This window comes from Pelophylax lessonae (genome assembly GCF_965119305.1).
Source record: "Pelophylax lessonae genome assembly, chromosome: 3".
In the NCBI taxonomy this organism is placed as follows: Eukaryota; Metazoa; Chordata; class Amphibia; order Anura; family Ranidae; genus Pelophylax; species Pelophylax lessonae.
Genome location: NC_138770.1, coordinates 191,539,062 through 191,560,476, shown reverse-complemented (window position 1 = coordinate 191,560,476; position 21,415 = coordinate 191,539,062). Strand labels below are relative to the sequence as shown.

Sequence of the window (21,415 nt, the reverse complement as noted above, 5' to 3'; positions counted from 1 at the left end):
ACTGCCCCCCTTTACATAACCCCCCACACACAGCACTGCCCTCTTCACATACCCCCCTCCACCCACAGCACTGCCCCCTTCCTATCCCCTATATGACCCCCCACTACATACAGCACTGCCCTCCTGTACATGACTGCCCCCCCCCCCACACACACACACACACACAGCATTGGCCCGCTTTACATTATTTCCCACACACACACCACTGCCCTCCTTTACATGACCCCCCCCATACACACAGCACTGGCCCCTTTACATGACCCCATACACACAGCACTGCCCCCTGTACATAAACCCCACACATATAGCCCCACTGTACATGAGCACTGCTCTCCTTTAAATTACTCCCCCCCCCCACACACACACACACAGCACTTCCTCGATTTACATGAACCCCCACACACACAGCACTGCCCCCCTGTACATGACCTCCCCCCCCCCCCCCACACACACACAGCACTGCCCCACTGTACATGAACACTGCCCCCCAGTACATGACCCCCACACACATCACTATCCCACTGTACATGAGCACTGCTCTCCTTGTAATGACTTCCCCCCAGACACACAGAGCACTGCCCCCCTGTACATGACCACCCCCCCCTCACACACACACACACACACACAGCACTGCCCCACTGTACATGAGTACTGCCCCCCCAGTACATGACCCCCACACACACAGCAATACCCTGCCTTGCATGACCCCCACAAACAGCACTATGCCATTGTACATGAGTACTGCTCTCCTTTACATGACCCCCTCCCCCCCCCACACACACACACATAACACTGCCTCGCTTTACATGACCCCCCACATACACAGCACTGCCCGCCTGTACATGATCCCCAACATACAGCATTGCCCCCTGTACATGAGTTCCCCCACACACATAGCACTGCCCCCCGTACATGACCTCCACACACACACACACAGCACTGCGCCCCTGTACATGACCCCACTCACAGACAGCACTGCCCCAATGTACATGTGCACTGCCCTCCTGTACATGACCCCCCATACACAGTACTGCCCCCCTGTACATGACTCCCTCACACACACTACTGCCCCCCTGTACATGACACCCCCCACACACAACACTGCCCTACTGTACATGAGCACTGCCCCTAGTACATGACCCCCAAACACACAGCAATACCCCCCTGTGCATGACCCCCCACACACAGCACTAACCCAGTGTACATGAGTACTGCTCTCCTTTACATAACCCTCCCCTCCCCCCACGCACACACACACACAAACACACACAGCACTGCCTCCCTTTACATGAACCCACACACACACAGCACTGCCCCACTGTACATGAGCACTGTCCCCCTAGTACATGACCCCTACACACACACAGCACTGTCTCCTGTACATGACCCCCCACTGTACATGAGCACTGCTCTCCTTTACATGACCTCCTCACACACACAGCACTGCCCCCCTTTACATGACCCCCACACACACACAGCACAGCCACCCTGTACATGATTCCCAACCTACAGCATTACCTCCTGCACATGATTTCCCCCCCACACACACAGCTCTGACCCCCGTATGAGACCCCCACACACACACTGCACTGCCCCCAGTACATGACCCCTATACACACACAGCACTTTCCTCTGTACATGATCCCCCACACACAGCACTGCCCCACTGTACATGAGCACTACCCACCTGTACATGACACCCCATACACAGCACTGCTCCCCCTGTACATGACTCCTTCACACACAGCACTGCCCCCTGTACATGACCCCCCACACAGGCAGCACTGCCCCACTTTACATGAGCACTGCTCTCCTTTACATGACCCCCACACACACAGCAATACCCTGCCGTGCATGACCCCCACAAACAGCACTATGCCATTGTACATGAGTACTGCTCTCCTTTACATGACCCCCTCCCCCCCCCCACACACACACACATAACACTGCCTCGCTTTACATGACCCCCCACATACACAGCACTGCCCGCCTGTACATGATCCCCAACATACAGCATTGCCCCCTGTACATGAGTTCCCCCACACACATAGCACTGCCCCCGTACATGACCTCCACACACACACACACACAGCACTGCGCCCCTGTACATGACCCCACTCACAGACAGCACTGCCCCAATGTACATGTGCACTGCCCTCCTGTACATGACCCCCCATACACAGTACTGCCCCCCTGTACATGACTCCCTCACACACACTACTGCCCCCCTGTACATGACACCCCCCACACACAACACTGCCCTACTGTACATGAGCACTGCCCCTAGTACATGACCCCCAAACACACAGCAATACCCCCCTGTGCATGACCCCCCACACACAGCACTAACCCAGTGTACATGAGTACTGCTCTCCTTTACATAACCCTCCCCCCCCCCCCCCACGCACACACACACACAAACACACACAGCACTGCCTCCCTTTACATGAACCCACACACACACAGCACTGCCCCACTGTACATGAGCACTGTCCCCCTAGTACATGACCCCTACACACACACAGCACTGTCTCCTGTACATGACCCCCCACTGTACATGAGCACTGCTCTCCTTTACATGACCTCCTCACACACACAGCACTGCCCCCCTTTACATGACCCCCACACACACACAGCACAGCCACCCTGTACATGATTCCCAACCTACAGCATTACCTCCTGCACATGATTTCCCCCCCCACACACACAGCTCTGACCCCCGTATTAGACCCCCACACACACACTGCACTGCCCCCAGTACATGACCCCTATACACACACAGCACTTTCCTCTGTACATGATCCCCCACACACAGCACTGCCCCACTGTACATGAGCACTACCCACCTGTACATGACACCCCATACACAGCACTGCTCCCCCTGTACATGACTCCTTCACACACAGCACTGCCCCCTGTACATGACCCCCCACACAGGCAGCACTGCCCCACTTTACATGAGCACTGCTCTCCTTTACATGACCTCCCCCCACACACAGCAATGCCTCCCTTTACATGCCCCCCCCACCCACACACACACACAGCACTGCCTCCCTGTACATGATCCCCAACATACAGCATAGACCCTGTACATGTCCCCCCCCCACACACACACACAGCCCTGCCCCCCATACAAGACCCCCACACATACAGCACTGCCCTTCTGTACATGACCCCACACACACATCACTGCCCCGCTGTACAAGACCACTACCCACCTGTACATGACCCCCCCATACACAGCATTGCCCCCCCCTGTACATGACTCCCTCACACACAGCACTGCCCCCTGTACATGACCCTCCACACACAGCGCTGCCCCCCTGTACATGACCCCCACACACAGCACTGCCCCCCTGTACATGACCCCCCACACAGACAGCACTGCCCCCCTTTACATGGCTTCTCACCCACACACACACAGCACTGCCCCCTGTACATGACCCTCCCCCCTCACATACACAGCACTGCCCCCCTTTACATGATCCCCAACACAAACAGCATACCCCCCTTTACATCACCCCCGCCACCCCATCCTTCACAAGGTCACAATCATGTCCATTGCCCCTTTCAACCTCCTTCCTTACAGAGAGTGAGGAGCAGGAGGTGGGACAATCCTGTACTTAAGGAGGAGGCACAGCAGCACTGGATGGAGGACGAGAGCTGCCGGGTTAACTTTTCATATTAAAAAGCTGGTGATTGGTTGCTAGGACCGCCCTCTGAATACTAGCAGCCATCTACCTCTTGGTTAACTTGAAAAGTTAATTCAGGCAGCTGCTCTCCATGCAGTGCTGCATCCACTCTCAGTCCAGAATTGTCCCACCTTCCGCCCCCTCTGCTCTGCTAATGACAGCGGTGGAGGCTGGGGACAAAAGCTGCAGCTAAATGGTGCAATTGTGGCGGTCTGGATAGAGCAGTGGCTTGGGCAGAATTCAGACCATGGTCCGCCATTTAGTGATGCCTGGTCTAAAGCCATTATATCTTTCAGAAGAACACAGCAGTGAAGGCCTCCTTTCTCCCTTTGATACACATATGCTTGTAAGATCATTCATTGTTTGTTAAAGTTATATATACATATAGCAGACAGGCAGGCAGATGGTGGATGCCTGACACTGGACACATTCTAGACCCCTATTCATGCCGCATTTGGAGTTTTTGGAACGCTAGTTCATCTTTATCTATTAACTGTGTCCATCAGTGAGCAATACATCTTGAATTGGGTTATCCAGTTCCCCTCACTCCACCGTCTGACATCCACTTTTTATTGCCTTTTTACTGGTTATTACATTGATTGAGATTGTACACCCCTGAGGAAGCGGAATTACCCGCAAAACATGTTGTGTAGTGGGTAATTGGTCCGAGGAAGGTCTCCTAGATATACCAGGGCGTATGCCCGGACATCTGGGATCTCCACATGGCCTGCTACAATTGCTCAAATGTTATAGCTTTACTAACTTGCACTGTCTATTTGGACTGTCCTATTGTTTTTGTATATGTTTTTTAAACTTGATTTTGTAATAAAATTTAATATTTTTTAATATACTATGTTGTATCTCTGTATACTATTGACTATTTGTCATAGATGGTACCCTTAAAATCCTGCCCTATGCCCCAACATTTCTGTCCATTTGTCCCATATATATATATATATATATATATATATATATATATATATATATATATATATATATATTGCTTTGCAATGTCATTATTGTGATTTGTAGGTAGCTGTTTGCAAGCAATGTGTTCATTGTATGAATTTGTAAGCGACATACATAAGAATGTATTGTATCCTCAGTCTATGTGATTGTATTGCAGTTTAACAGAACAGTTTTGTTAGCTAGCTATAGGTAAGCGTTAGTAGGACAGCATATCTTTTAACTTTGAGTTCTGTCTCTGGGACAGGAAGTAAATGGAACATTTCTCCAATGGTACAAAGACAGCAATAAAAAAAAAAAAAAAAGCTTGCATGGGTTTTAACCCTTTCCTACTGTATCTATAACAAAAAGAAAACATTTTCTCTATAGATGCCCTTTATATATGCCCTTTAAATGACATTACTCACTTTGCCCCCAGGAGAGAGAGGATGGTGGTTCCAGCATACATACGTTGCCACTTTGCCAAAAATCCAAACAAAGTGGGGACAAAAGATATTCATAATATATACAAATAAAGATATATTTTATATACCAGGACTGAATCATGTTTCAAATATGACACTTCTTTTCACCATGACACTGTGACAATACATAGATTTCCTTACCTGTTTGATGGCAAGCAACAGTCTTCCATAACAGTATACAATGACGATGAAAGGCAATGCCAAGCAGAATACGAATAAACACACAATGTAAGATGTGTTTGTGGCATCGCGGGAGTGCCAGTTCACTGAGCACGTGGTACCTGGTCCTTCTGGGCCATAGTTGCTCCACCCAAAAAGTGGCGGTAGAGTCCAAAAAAGGGAGTATACCCAAGAAACTATAATTCCCAACCAAGCTTTCTTAAAGTTTGTCACGTCCGCTTCTGTGCTCCTGAGCATGGTGCAGTAACGCTCATAAGACAGTACAGCTAGAGAAACCAGAGATACTGTTCCTATAAAATACAAGTGGGGGAAACCATCATATTAAAGGTATTTATCTTTTTTATATTTCATAGTTGTGTATATAAATGTGAGGTGATTGTAGCTCTACTAAACAAACAAAAAGCACTGTTTGGACCTTGAAGAAGGGGCTACACCACCAAGTATAACTAAAGGCAAAACTTTTTTGAGTTTTGGATAGAATGGAGAGGGATTAGAAGGCTTGTCAGTTTTTATTGCTGTCTGTGCCCCCATTAAGGAGATTCACCCTCTATACTTGTCCTGTTTACCATTATTATTGAAAGTGAGAATAAAAGAAAATCCTACATTTTGGGTTGTCCCCAGGAAAGTAATAGTCCAATGGAGACATTAGTTCTGGTGACCTGAGGGTTCCAAGAAATTCCCTTTATTTCTTCTCACTTCCTGTTTGGCTATGGAACAGTAATGCTGGCCATACACTAGCAGAAAAATCGGCCGTGCGTGTTTTATAAAATCAAACGATTTATCGGAATGGCAAAAGATACTACCATCATGGAACCATCAAATTTCGAAAAAAGATAAACGCTCCATGAACATAAATTAACCATTTTATCATTAGTTTTCGTGAAATCAGAAGGGAAATGACGACATAAAATTGACCTCTGGGTTATACTCACTCTGATTTCCGGAACGATCGGTGTGTTTGTTGAAGAACCTTCTTTCCTGATACATTCACAATGGATCAAATGGATGAGAGTACCATTGCCATAGCAATGTTTGGAGTTATTGCAATACAACAGGCAAATGATAAGAAGAGGAGAAGTCAATGGTCCAAGCAATGGCTGAGGATCGTACATTTCTATTATTATGTTCATTCTGTAATATGTTTACCTTCCAGGTTAAAGGTTTCGGCACATGCGCAAGAAAAGTCGCACGATTGTTCTCGAGCGAGGCAGCCACAAAACACAAGAATGTAGGTAGATCAGCAAAAATTTTTCCTATTTCTTAAACAATTTTTTAAGGCCAAAAAGTTGAGAGATTGCCGTTCGTCATCCACTAACTATAAGAATATCGGGCGAACAATCGTCATTGTAGATTTTCGGCCGATTTTTCTGCTAGTGTATGGCCAGCATAAGTGAAGTGAAATCCCCATATTTGGGCACTTCCCTGCTCTATCCAAAATAAAAATAGCCTATAGTTCTACTTTAATCATTATCTAAATGTATCTTTTATATATATATATATATATATATATATATATATATATATATTTTATACAGTATATGGGAAACGATACATTGACAATATTTGGTTAATATTTTGAAAACCTCTACTTTATTTATATAGGATTATGTATGATGAATATAGGGACTAGTGCAATCAATGAATAAGACTAACTTGTCTCAGTAAAAGCTTAAGACTTGTTAAGGCAACATAATTAAATTAAAAGTTATGGAGATTTCTGCAGGTCAGGTAAAACACAGCTAAAACAAAGAATCAGCTATTTAAAACTTGAAAAATGTAAAGTTCATTTGAATAAATCTTTATGTAATCACAGAAAAAATATGGAGATGATGCATAGCTTATCTGTTTTAAACACAGATGCCATAATTCATAGTAACAGCCATAAGATTGCATTTTATATGAATATAGAGATATTTCATAAAGCTTCTTTTTTAGCAAGAACATGGTATAAAGATAACAATATTCAAACATTCATATAAAACATTTGGGGAGGTCAAAAAAAATGAAAGGTGTCATCACTAAAGGAACAGTCACTCGCAGCGGTACAGATAAGCGACTAAAGGCATCATATGCACAAAAAATTAATCGCAAATGCAAGGGATGCTATGTGACAGAGAAAAGGTCAAAGATAAGGACAGCCAGACTGCAAACTGTATAGATTTTGCAAGACCCAGAAGAACAATATGTATAGTAGGTGTTATACTGGCTTCTATATTGCCATGATCAATAAAGAAGTGAATGAAAATACTTCTCATATATGATAGCAATAGGAGTTTTATGACAGATTATACAGACCTCTAAAAGCAGATATATATTATTTTGTGTTATTGAGGAAGATATATATTATATGTGGTGGCATGTTTCATAAAAACAATATGGATTGCATTTAGAATTGCTGAAACCTTCCTGTAATATAAATTCAAAGAAATCCTATAAATATTGGGGGAACAAAAACATGCCCTGCAAGTTGAAAAAATAATCTAGTAGTAAAGTCTCAAGTGAAGCTTTAGAAATATTTTTTAGGATTCTTATTAACCACTTGCTGACCGCCACCCGACTATATACGGCGGCGGTCAGCCCCTCCCAGGCAAAGTGACGTACCGGGTGTGCGAGTGACCGGCGATGTCCGCCGGTCACTCGCGATCGTCGGGTGGAGAGGGAGAAAGGCAGGCGGCTAATGTAAACAAAGCTGCCTGTCATTCTCCCCTGTGTAAAAGCACAGATCACTCGGTCCTGCTATGTAGGACCGTTGATCTGTGCTGTCACACACACAGCCACATCCAATGACAGTTAGAAACACGCCCCTAGGGACACACTTAACCCCTCCCTCTCATATAAAGTTAACCCTTTCCCTCCCAGTGTCATTTTTACAGTAACAGTGCATACAGGTCCCTCTCAAAAAATTAGCATATTGTGATAAAGTTCATTATTTTCTGTAATGTACTGATAAACATTAGACTTTCATATATTTTAGATTCATTACACACAACTGAAGTAGTGCAAGCCTTTTATTGTTTTAATATTGATGATTTTGGCATACAGCTAATGAAAACCCAAAATTCCTATCTCAAAAAATTAGCATATCATGAAAAGGTTCTCTAAACGAGCTATTAACCTAATCATCTGAATCAACTAATTAACTCTAAACACCTGCAAAAGATTCCTGAGGCTTTTAAAAACTCCCAGCCTGGTTCATTACTCAAAACGCAATCATGGGTAAGACTGCCGACCTGACTGCTATCCAGAAGGCCATCCTTGACACCCTCAAGCAAGAGGGTAAGACACAGAAAGAAATTTCTGAACGAATAGGCTGTTCCCAGAGTGCTGTATCAAGGCACCTCAGTGGGAAGTCTGTGGGAAGGAAAAAGTGTGGCAGAAAACGCTGCACAACGAGAAGAGGTGACCGGACCCTGAGGAAGATTGTGGAAAAGGACCGATTCCAGACCTTGGGGGACCTGCGGAAGCAGTGGACTGAGTCTGGAGTAGAAACATCTAGAGCCACCCTGTACAAGCGTGTGCAGTAAATGGGCTACAGGTGCCGCATTCTCCAGGTCAAGCCACTTTTGAACAAGAAACAGCGGCAGAAGCGCCTGACCTGGGCTACAGAGAAGCAGCACTGGACTGTTGCTCAGTGGTCCAAAGTACTTTTATCAGATGAAAGCAAATTTTGCATGTCATTCGGAAATCAAGGTGCCAGAGTCTGGAGGAAGACTGGGGAGAGGGAAATGCCAAAATGCCTGAAGTCCAGTGTCAAGTACCCACAGTCAGTGATGGTCTGGGGTGCCATGTCAGCTGCTGGTGTTGGTCCACTGTGTTTTATCAAGGGCAGGGTCAATGCAGCTAGCTATCAGGAGATTTTGGAGCACTTCATGCTTCCATCTGCTGAAAAGCTTTATGGAGATGAAGATTTCATTTTTCAGCACGACCAGGCACCTGCTCACAGTGCCAAAACCACTGGTAAATGGTTTACTGACCATGGTATTACTGTGCTCAATTGGCCTGCCAACTCTCCTGACCTGAACCCCATAGAGAATCTGTGGGATGTTGTGAAGAGAAAGTTGAGAGACGCAAGACCCAACACTCTGGATGAGCTCAAGGCCGCTATCAAAGCATCCTGGGCCTCCATAACACCTCAGCAGTGCCACAGGCTGATTGCCTCCATGCCACGCCGCATTGAAGCAGTCATTTCTGCAAAAGGATTCCCGACCAAGTATTTAGTGCATAACTGAACATAATTATTTGAAGGTTGACTTTTTTTGTATTAAAAACACTTTTCTTTTATTGGTCGGATGAAATATGCTAATTTTTTGAGATAGGAATTTTGGGTTTTCATGAGCTATATGCCAAAATCATCAATATTAAAACAATAAAAGGCTTGCACTACTTCAGTTGTGTGTAATGAATCTAAAATATATGAAAGTCTAATATTTATCAGTACATTACAGAAAATAATGAACTTTATCACAATATGCTAATTTTTTGAGAGGGACCTGTATGTATAGCACTGATTACTGTAGTAATGTCACTGGTACCCCAAAAAAATGTCAGTCAAGGGTCCGATCTGTCCGCCGCAATGTCGCAGTCCCACAAAAAAAATCGCAGATCGCCGCCATTACTCGTTAAAAAAAAAAAACAACAAAAATGACAAAAATCTTTCCCTTAGTTAGTAAACGCTATAACTTTTGTGCAAACCAATCAAAATACGCTTATTGTGATTTTTTTTTTACCAAACATAGGTAGCAGAAAACAAATTAGCCAAAAATTTAAAAACATTTTGATTTTTACATTTTTTTGGGGGAATTTCATATAAAAAAATGTGAAAAATATTGTTATTTTTGCAAAATTGTCGCTCTTTTTTTGATTATAGCGCATGATCAAAAAATCGCACAGGTGATCAAATACCACCAAAAGAAAGCTCTATTTATGGGAAAAAAAGGACATCAAATTTGTTTAGGTACAGCGTTGCACGACCGCGCAATTGTCCGTTAAAGTCACGCAGTGCCGAATCGCAAAATACCCCCTGGTCAGGAAGGGGGTAAAATCTTCCGGGGCTTAAGTGGTTAAAGGACAAGGAAACCCTATTAGGTATTTTAAACTCAAACTTTAACCAGTTATTATTTTATTTTGGATAGACAAGGGAAATTTAGAGCCTCTGTCGGGTTTTTATTGCTGTCTTTTTCCATACTGCAGTGATATATCCCACACTTCCTGTCAGGACAGAACATTATGGGAAATCTCTCCAATTAGGGCACAGAAAATAAAAAGGAAAACTGATTATCAAAACTATAATTTTTCTATCTCCATCGTATCACCGATGGGTTGACACCATGCCCTGCTCAACCCTCACAAACATTTATCTATAAAATCAAGTCTTGCTATATCAACGGCATTCTATACAAGAGCCCTGTGTCGATACGGGAGGGGCCATACGTCGGAGTGTGAGTACGGCTGAGAGCATTTTTACAGCCCACTGAGCGGATAAACCAGAACAGTTGGAGACCCCTGCCTGAGCTTCTGGGCCACTATTTGCAAAATAGTCATTATAGTGTGGTGTGCTGCAAGCACCAATTAAATGTAAGTGCAATACGTTTATTTTTAATAAAGTCTGTTTACAAGACGTTACTTGCACCATGTATATCTTTCTTCCTATCCATGTGAGCCAACCCTGAGGGATTGGAGCACTCTGACAGCATTTAAGAAAAAGCAACCCAGCATCCATATCTATTGGATTGAGCACAAGGCCATTACTGACCATGCTTAAAGCGGTTGTATCCCGCTTTTTGACACTTTTACCTACAGGTAAGCCTATAATAAGGCTTACCTGTAGGTACAAATAATATCTCCTAAACCGGCACGGTTTAGGAGATATTTACAGTGCATGCAGCCGCTCGCGCGAGCGGCGCATGCGCTCTGAAGGTCCGGGGGGACCTTCAATTAACTTGCCGGGAGCTTGCCGGAAAAATCACTCCCGCGCGCATGCGCGGGAGTGACGTCATCGCGGCTCCGGCCAATCAGCGCGCTGGAGCCGTCTCTTCCGGCCAATCAGCGCGCCGGAGCCGCCAAACCCGGAAGAGACGACGAGGGATCATGGCAGCGCCCACATCGATGTCCGGGGGTCCGTGTCGGGGCTTCGTTTTAAGGTAAGTTAAACATAATGGGCTAGTATGCGATGCATACTAGCTCATTATGCCTTTGTCTTGCAGGTTTTTTTTTTTTTTTTTTTTTCATATAGGGTTTACAACCGCTTTAAGTGCAAGGTCACAGGCATAAAGGTGAGGCACCCACCTGAAGGGGGGGGGGAGGGGCACAGAGATTGGAGGTGAAATCAAGTTTGCTCATGACCATATTTGAGCACTTGTGATTGGGATTTAATCTCCATACAGAGGATCATACTTTGTGTGGACACTTATAATTTGTATACCAGGCTTAAGGAATTGGACGCTAATTCACTTTGTCACTTTGCATGATTTACAGTGCATTGCGAAAGTATTAGGTCCCCTCAACCTTTTGCCACATTTCAGGCTTCAAACATAAAGATAAACATAAACATAACTGTAATTTTTTTTGAAGAATCAACAACAAGTGGGACACAATCATGAAGTGGAATGAAATTTATTGGATATTTCAAACTTTTTTAATAAATAAAAAACTGAAAAGTTGGGCGTGCAAAATTATTCAGCCCCCTTAAGTTAATACTTTGTAGCGCCACCTTTTGCTGCGATTACAGCTGTAAGTCGCTTGGGGTATGTCTCTATCGGTTTTGCACATCGAGAGACTGAAATTTTTGCCCATTCCTCCATGCAAAACAGCTCAAGCTCAGTGAGGTTGGATGGAGAGCGTTTGTGAACAGCAGTTTTCAGTTCTTTCCACAGATTCTCGATTGGATTCAGGTCTGGACTTTGACTTGGCCATTCTAACACCTGGATATGTTTATTTGTGAACCATTCCATTGTAGATTTTGCTTTATGTTTTGGATCATTGTCTTGTTGGAAGACAAATCTCCGTCCCAGTCTTTTAAACATCTTCCCTGTCCCTGCTGAAGAAAAGCAGGTCCAAACCATGATGCTGCCACTACCATGTTTGACAGTGGGGATGGTGTGTTCAGGGTGATGAGCTGTGTTGCTTTTACGCCAAACATTACGTTTTGCATTGTTGCCAAAAAGTTCAATTTTGGTTTCACCCCCAGGTGGCTTGTGGCAAACTTTAAACTACACTTTTTATGGATATCTTTAAGAAATGGCTTTCTTCTTGCCACTCTTCCATAAAGGCCAGATTTGTGCAGTATACGACTGATTGATGTCCTATGGACAGAGTCTCCCACCTCAGCTGTAGATCTCTGCAGTTCATCCAGAGTGATCATGGGCCTCTTGGCTGCATCTCTGATCAGTCTTCTCCTCGTATGAGCTGAAAGTTTAGAGGGACGGCCAAGTGTTCGTAGATTTTCAGTGGTCTGATACTCCTTCCATTTCAATATTATCGCTGGCACAGTGCTCCTTAGGATGTTCAAAGCTTGGGAAATCTTTTTGTATCCAAATCCGGCTTTAAACTTCTCCACAACAGTATCTCGGACCTGCCTGGTGTGTTCCTTGTTCTTCATGATGCTCTCTGCACTTTAAACTAACCTCTGAGACTATCACAGTGCAGGTGCATTTATACCGAGACTTGATTACACACAGGTGGATTCTATTTATCATCATTAGTCATTTAGGTCAACATTGGATCATTCAGAGATCCTCACTGAACTTCTGGAGAGAGTTTGCTGCACTGAAAGTAAAGGGGCTGAATAATTTTGCACGCCCAATTTTTCAGTTTTTTATTTGTTAACATAGTTTGAAATATCCAATAAATTTCGTTCCACTTCATGATTGTGTCCCACTTGTTGTTGATTCTTCACAAAAAAAATACAGTTTTATATCTTTATGTTTGAAGCCTGAAATGTGGCAAAAGGTCGAAAAAAGTTCAAGGGGGCCGAATACTTTCGCAAGGCACTGTATAGCACAGTTCTGACTGAAATTTTGGCGTTGCCACGGGCAACCTTCAAGGTGCACTTTTATCTTCATCCCACTCTCCCGATCTCCTGTAGAGCAGGCCACACACTTAGGTTGAGCATTAGAACAAAGTCCCAGACACAAAAATGGCATTTTTGAAAATTTTCTGGCCGTTGCCATTAGCAACCAGGCCAGTAACCCAGGGTGAAATCCCAGACAAGCCCCCAAATGTAGCACTACTCCCAAGGGAGCTGCTGTGGACAGGTTCCCCTGGGTTACCATTAGCAACAGCAGAACATTCTGACATGTTTCCAAGTGTCTTTACCTCAGACAAGGACCAGTCCAGTTTCTTTGTTTTTATGTTTAATTTGGAACATGGATAGGAGAAGGGATGAGTGGGATACTCCAACTGAATTAAACTATGCACAATAGGCAGGGACGACTTGAATAAATGCTGGTTAATGCTGAGTAACACTGAATACACTGAAATTGAGCTAGTCAGGGCTCGGCCGCTGCTCCACATTGCCCTTGGCTGTGAAAGGTTCTCTTTAAGCTTCCTGAGGTTAATGCTGTCCTAAGGCAAGATATTGCTTAAGGTAGACTGTGCAGCAATTTCAGGGCCCTTCCTGGTGCCCACTTTATCCCTAATCTTCAGGGCTTAACAACTTGTCACCCCCTTTCCTGTAACACTCTGGGTTAGCTGGCTCCTTGATCCCCTTGACTTCTCTGGAATGGTCTCCTCTCTTAGGCAGACCCCTGGGCAGTTCCTTGAGTATTCACGACACTGTTTTTCCTGAAGTCTTCTGCCCACCAGCTCCACTCGGTCAGCACACTGAATCCTTTCAGCACAGCTCAACCCCTGGTCCCTAGGCTTACTGCCTGGACCACCTTCCTCACTTCAGCAGGAGGAGAGACAGCCGTCCACCTCCTCCTGGGACTAAAAATTACATAACCCCACAAACATTATATTTTCTGAAAGCAGACACCCTAGAGTGGTGGTCTCCAAACTGTTTGCTTTTATCTGGCCCTTTGGCCATTATTCCCCCCACTGTCAGTAACAGGGGGCATAGTTCCTGCCACTGACAATGGGGCACTATTCCTCTCACTGACACCAATGATGGGACACTATTTCTCCCACTGACACCAATGATGGGACACTATTTCTCCCACTGACACCAATGATGGGGCACTATACCTCTCACTGATAACAATGACGGGGCAGTATTCCTCCGATACCAATGGTGGGACACTATTCCTCCCACTGACACCAATGACTGGGCACTATTCCTCCCACTGATACCAATGGTGGCACACTATTCCTCTCATTGATACCAACAATACAGCACTATTACTTCCCCTAATACCAATTATTGAACATTGTTTTCTCCCACTGACGCCAAGGCATATTCTGCTCCCACTGACCACAGTCTGACCCTCCTAAAGTTTGAAGGACGCTAAACTGGACCTTTGTTTAGAAAGTTTGGAGACCTCTGCCCTAGAGATTATGTTTTTTTTAAGTCACACGATATTACCACAAAGGTCTAGGAAACACAAAATTTCAGTAAAAAACACACTAATGTAAACTTTAGGGCAAACAAACGCAATAAAATTACCCACATTTTTTTAAAAAAATATAAAAGACGAGGTTTTACTGAGTAAATAGATATTCAACAAACCTTAAATTTCATGAAATGGCCACAAACTTCAGTACCTTTTATTTTCTATAGGCGATGCTTCAAAACTCCCCTATAGGTAATCAGCCGGCATGTGCGGCAATATGTAACATTTACAGTATCTCACAAAAGAGAGTACACCCCTCACATTTTTGTAAATGTTTTATTATATCTTTTCATGTGACAACACTGAAGAAATGAAACTTTGCTACAATGTAAATTAGTGAGTGTACAGCTTGTATAACAGTGTAAATTTGCTTTCCCCTCAAAATAACTCAACACATTAATGTCTAAACTGCTGGCAACAAAAGTGAGTACACCCCTAAGTAAAAAAATAAAAATTTGGCCCAAAGTGTTAATATTTTCTGTGGCCACCATTACTTTCCAGCACTGCCTTAACCCTCTTGGACATGGAGTTTGCCAGAGCTTCACAGGTTGCCACTGGAGTCCTCTTCCACTCCTCCATGACAACATCACGGAGCTGGTGAATGTTAGAGACCTTGCATTCCTTCACCTTCCATTTGAAAATGCCCCACAGATGCTCAATAGGGTTTAGGTCTGGAGAAATGCTTGACCAGTCCATCGCCCAGAAGCTCTAATGAAGGGGGAACACCACGAAACGCGTAAGCGTTTTTTTGGAGGTCTACATCCTTCCACGGCCTGCGGCGGCTGAAGATGCCCACTGGAGACCCCTGGTGGTCCCTCATTGCTTATTGCCCATGTTTCATAATCATTTTGTGAGTATAATGTGTATACATGTCTATTACAATAAATTGTTTTAAAGATAATGCGCTAGGCTGGTGCGTCCTCTGTCCATTTCTCTTTTCCAGGACACATGGTTGTACCTGAGAGGGGATGGAGTGCATCTTATTGCGGTGGGTATTGACCTGTGGGCCTTGGGATTACAGGATGGTATCCAGAGGGCTTTCCGGTATGGCGGAAATGTAAGATTTCACACTTGTGTCGCTGTGGCAATTGGGGTCCTTGACGAGGGTCCAAAATATGGTGTTGAACGATAAAATAGTGGGACCCATCTCAGTTTTGGAGTCCTATGGTTGGTCTGGTTCAGTCTAGACCGACTGGGTAGTGTAAGATAGTAGGGGTCTGTGGTCAGTTAGGATAGTCCTTGAGGCGGTGTTTTAGCGGCAGGGGGCATTACCTAGCTTAATGTTACTATAGACTCCAAAGTTGTGGGAGATGGTATCGTCAAGGATCTGCAACCATTCTTTGATCTGGATTGGTTTGACTGTTTTATGTTTTTCTGTCAGGCCGAACCGACCATTTAATCCCAATGCTGAGTTAGTGTTGTCATTTAAAGGTAAAGGGGGGGGGGGTGTTTTTTTACTGATCCAGGTAATCTGGTTATACAAGTGGGATCTGAGGTTCCCTAGTCATGTTTTTCTTATAGGATTAAGTTAATTTTCATGGCATAGAGGAACTTTGCAACTAATTGCAATTCATCTGATCCCTCTTCATAACATTCTGGAGTATATGCAAATGTCCTCATAAACACTGAGGCAGCAGACTTTGCAAAAATGTATATTTGTGTCATTCTCAAAACATTTGGCTAGGGGCTGTAGGTCACTCCATGGGCCCATAGAAAACAGTGGGTTTTTTTCAGTTTGCCTCATTCAACACACATTAGGCTAGGTTCACACTATCCCACACTGTAAAATGCAGCGTTTTCATGTGCAGACTAGTGTCAGTGTGGACTCTGACAGGAAGTGGTGTGCTGCGTATTTCAGCACATTACACTACTCACTTTTTTAAAATCATATTTGAAGTGTCACATAATGACACTTCATTAACATCTCTGTGCAGCATTGCAGTGCGCTGTGTAAAAATGTAGATATGCAACATTTTTCTGCAGTGCACTACATCACACATCCCACCAGCATTGTGGTGTGAACGGAACATGTAGAAATTCATTTGACTGATGCATTGTGAAGACAGGAGGTCGGCCGCTTAGCACAAGAACTCTTCAGAGGATGCATTGCATCCTCTGAACGAATGCAAAGTGTTTTCTGAATGTAAGTAGCGGGGAAGGGAGGCGGTGACCTCACACTCTACATCCACTCAGCATTGGACCCAGAAACAAGTGGAGAACCCTGGAGTAGCTGAGTCTATTCCACCAATTTCCAGCTTTGAGGGGCATTGGCCAGGTATAGTTTGTACACTGATTCAAGCTGGACCAATAGAACTATGTATAAAATATCCATATTTGGAATTCCTTTTTAACTCTTCCCTGTCCATCCCAGAATCCCCTTAAAAAGTTATGAACACCGGGGGTTGAGAAACAACAGCCGATCACATGACCACTGTAATTAGCTGCCACAGCCGATCCTGCTAGCTATCAATCGTTAAAGAGACCTAAATCTGTCTTTTCACAGCTTGTCCTCTGTGCACTGCTGGGAGCATGCAATAAGTGCACTATCAGCACAGAAACATCAGTTATACATATGTGCAGAGTGTGGATGTTAAAGCGGAGTTCCAGCCATTTACTCACCTGTCCAACGGTCCAGCGATGCGGCCGCCGGAAGCCTCGATCCTCTCCCTCGGCGCCGGCATCACTGCTGTGGGCACCCGGCTGTTACAGTTTGCGGCTTCACAGCCGGGTACCCACTGCGCATGCGCGAGTAGCGCTGCGCGCCGTGATTGGCCGGCAATCTTCTGGGACCTCTGACGTGTCCCAGAAGATTGCAGGGAGGGAGGGGGAGAGGAGAACTTCCGCTCAGGGCGCCGCGGCGTTCCGAGCGGAAGTGGGAGCGGGTACCTGTCAAAACTAGGTACCCGCTCCCCCCCCCAAAAAATGACATGCCAAATGTGGCATGTCAGGGGGTCAGGACTCCCTAAAGCGGAAGTTCCACTTTTGGGTGGAACTCCGCTTTAAATCTCTCCCTTTTGACACCGCACATACACTATATTGTCAAAAGTATTAGGGCGCCTTCATTTTACACACATGAACTTTAATTGCATCCCCGTCTTAGTCTGTAGGGTTTAATATTGAGTTGGCCCACCATTTGCAGCTATAACAGCTTCTGGGAAGGCTGTCCACAAGGTTTAGGAGTGTGTCTATGGGAATCTTTGACCATTCTTCCAGAAGCACATTTGTGAGGTCAGGCACTGATGTTGGAGAGAAGACCTGCTTCGCAGTCTCCACTCAAATTTATTCCTAAGGTTTCCCATTTGGGTTGAGGTCAGGGCTCTGTGCAGCAGTGTTAATTTCGTCGACTAAAACCGACTAAAACGTTTTCGTCGACTAACACAATTCAGATGACTAAAATACGACTAAAACTAAAATGGCATTTTAGTCTTAAGACTAAAATACGACTAAAACTAAAATGGCATTTTAGTCAAAAGACTATAACTAAAACTAAATCGAAATTTGCTGCCAAAAATTAACACTGGTGCATGCTCAAAGCATAAATAATAACATATTCGATTTTTCACTCCAGGACCAGCAGTAGTATATAATGAGTTTGGAAATTGTAGAGAAATGCTTAAATAATGCATTACAAATTACAATTGAACTACACCCATTCGATTATAGATGACTAAAATGAGTTTTAGTCGACTAAAATGTAGGGCGTTTTAGTCGACTAAAATATACTGGAGTTTTAGTCGACTAAATACGACTAAAACTAAAACACTTGCAGAAGACTAAAATGGGACTAAAACTAAAATGCCATTTTAGTCCTAAGACTAAGACTAAAACTAAATTGAAATTTGCTGCCAAAATTAACACTGCTGTGCAGGCCAGTTAAGTCCCTCCACCCCAAACTCACTCATCCATGTCTTTATGGCTTTAAAACACCTTTGGAATGAATTGGAGCACAGACTGTGAGCCAGGTCTTCTCATCCAATGTCCGTGCCTGACCTCACAAATGCACTTCTGGAAGAATGGTCAATTATTCCTGTAGCAGGATTTCCAGGCATTGGGCCTAATGTGGGTCTACCATTGTTACCCGTAACACTTCCAACACATTTAAGTTGAAAACCCAAGTGTGAGAGCTGAGACAATGACCATTCATTCCGGCATCTTTGGTTTGTTTTGTTTATTTTGTGATGTGGATGGGAGAAGGGAATGAGTGGGATACTCCTCTGGCTCAACTAGGTTTGACTGGGACACTTTGTAGGAAAAATGCCTGTTAGCACTGTCCTGACGCCAGCTGAATGCCGACCAACGCTTCCTGGCACTTGAACATACTGTTTTGCTGAAATGTGCTGAAACTTCGACTTCTTGGTTAACTCTTGACTCTTGCACTCTGTCTAGCTCAAAAGTCCTGCAAATGGCTCCCTCCTGCCCTTCACTGACTGAGGTAGCTCCTTGTAACTACTTGTGCTGCTGCAACCCTTAACACTGTACACTTGACTCTTCAACCCAACCTCTGGCTCCCCCTCTACACTTTCAGGGTCCTCTCACTCGGCACCCCCTCTGACACTTCAGGGTCCTCTCACTAGGCACCCCCTCTGACACTTCAGGTCCTCTTACTAGGCACCCCTTGACACTAGCTGGCTCCTGGATCCCTGGGACCTACACCGGAGTGGTCCCCTCTACACTAGGCAGACCCTCAGGGGCAATTCACAGTACTCACGAACTTGGCATGCTTTCCTGGAACTGAACCCCTCTATCTCCACTGGTCCTCGGCACACCAGATCCTCTCTGCAACTCAGCTCAGCTCTCTCTCTGGACTCTCAGGCAGCCACTGAGACACCCAATCCTTCTGACAGGAGGAGAGACAGCTGTACCCTCCCTCCTGGGACTCTGCTTCCCGCCAAAGACGATGCGTCATGCGTTCCCCTCAGACTTATACCCACTCCCAGAATCCTGTGCAGCAGAGTCTGCCTTTCTGGGGTAGATACAGGCCTGAATGTGCCACTGATTGGGTTTCCTCCACTGCCCAATGAGAACCCTTCTCATGGAGCCAGTTTGGAGACTCCCCAGCCTCAATAGCAACACCTGGGAGACATGACAGCCCAGCTGAAAATCATGGTCCTGCTGTTAGGCAGCCAAGGCCCACTATACTTTGCCTAGCACCTACCTGGTAGGGTGCTACATCCCCATAGACACTCTCCTAAACCTTGTTGACAGCCTTCCCAGAAGAGCTAAAGCTGTAATAGCTGCAAAGGGTGGGCCAACTCAATATTGAACCCCACAAACTAAGTCTGGGATTCCATTAAAGTGCATGTGCGTGTAAAGGCAAGCGTTCCAATACATTTGGTAATATACTGTAGGTGTAGCACCCTCCTAGGTAGGTGCTAAAGAGAGAGAGATTAGTTTTGAATCCTGTCTGCTTACCAGGGGGATTGCAGGTAAATCTATATTGTTCTCTGCCTACCAGAAAGCAGGATCTGTTAGTGAGGTCTGCTCAATGTGCTCAGGTGCAGCTCAGTCTGTCTGCAGAGTGTTTCCAATAGGGAGGCATGATGGACAGTGAGAGGAAACCTGACAAAGGAGTGCACAGGTGTTTGATACAGCCCTAGTGATTTGGCAGAGGAAAGGGCCTCGTTGCATGCTGGGATACTGGATAAATGCCAGGAACACATGTGCTCGGGTTCTATTGGCTGGATAGCGGTGTCCCGAAGGGAGGGGATTGCTGCCTCCTCCTCTGTAGAGGTGCCATGCGGCCTAAAGGGCCTAGGGCAGTGATGGCGAACCTTGGCACCTCAGATGTTTTGGAACTACATTTCCCATGATGCTCAACTACACTGCAGAGTGCATGAGCATCATGTCAGTAAAGGGGATCCTAGTGAGTGTCTCGAAGATAATGTAGGTTCACCAAGTCTATTGCTGGAGAGAAAGAGCAAGGAGACTTAACCCTTTCCATACATGTGGCAGTAGGGATTAGGCAGTGCAGCTTGGTGAAGCCAAGTGAGATTTGTCCTTATCTATTGTGAATAGTTACAGTTGGAGTATCCCACTATTCCCTTCTCCCATCCAAGTTCCAAAATAAACACTAAAAGCCAATACCCCTGGGCTGTTTATTGTGTGACGAGCCATTGGGAGTAATGAGTGATGTGTGAACTGTTTCCTAAGTGACTGTGTGCTGGTAATCAGAGGAGGCCCAACAAGTCATCATACAGCAAGCCCTACAAGGACAGTGCTACATAGGATACAGTGGGGATTGAAAGTTCGGGCACCCCAGGTAAAAATTTGTATTAATGTGCATAAATAAGCCAAGGAAAGATGGAAAAAATCTCCAAAAGGCATCAAATTACAGATTAGACATTCTTATAATATGTCAACAAAAGTTAGATTTTATTTCCATCATTAACACTTTCAAAATTACAGAAAACAAAAAAAATGGCGTCTGCAAAAGTTTGGGCACCCTGCAGAATTTATAGCATGCACTGCCCCCTTTCAAGGCTGAGACCTGCCAGTGTCATGGATTGTTCTCAATCATCGTCTGGGAAGACCAGGTGATGTCAATCTCAAAGGTTTTAAATGCCCA

The 21,415-nt window shown here is 44.9% G+C and overlaps 1 protein-coding gene across 1 annotated transcript in view; it reads right to left on the bottom strand.

Annotated features, from left to right (window-relative positions):
* The window catches only part of LOC309548984 (vertebrate ancient opsin-like), a 368,174-nt gene that overhangs the window by 330,974 nt on the left and 15,785 nt on the right, over positions 1-21,415 (bottom strand). The window contains exon 2 of the mRNA XM_082248920.1: positions 5,264-5,592. Coding sequence (XP_082105046.1) covers positions 5,264-5,592 — 329 coding nt within the window. The remainder of the gene's footprint in view (positions 1-5,263; positions 5,593-21,415) is intronic.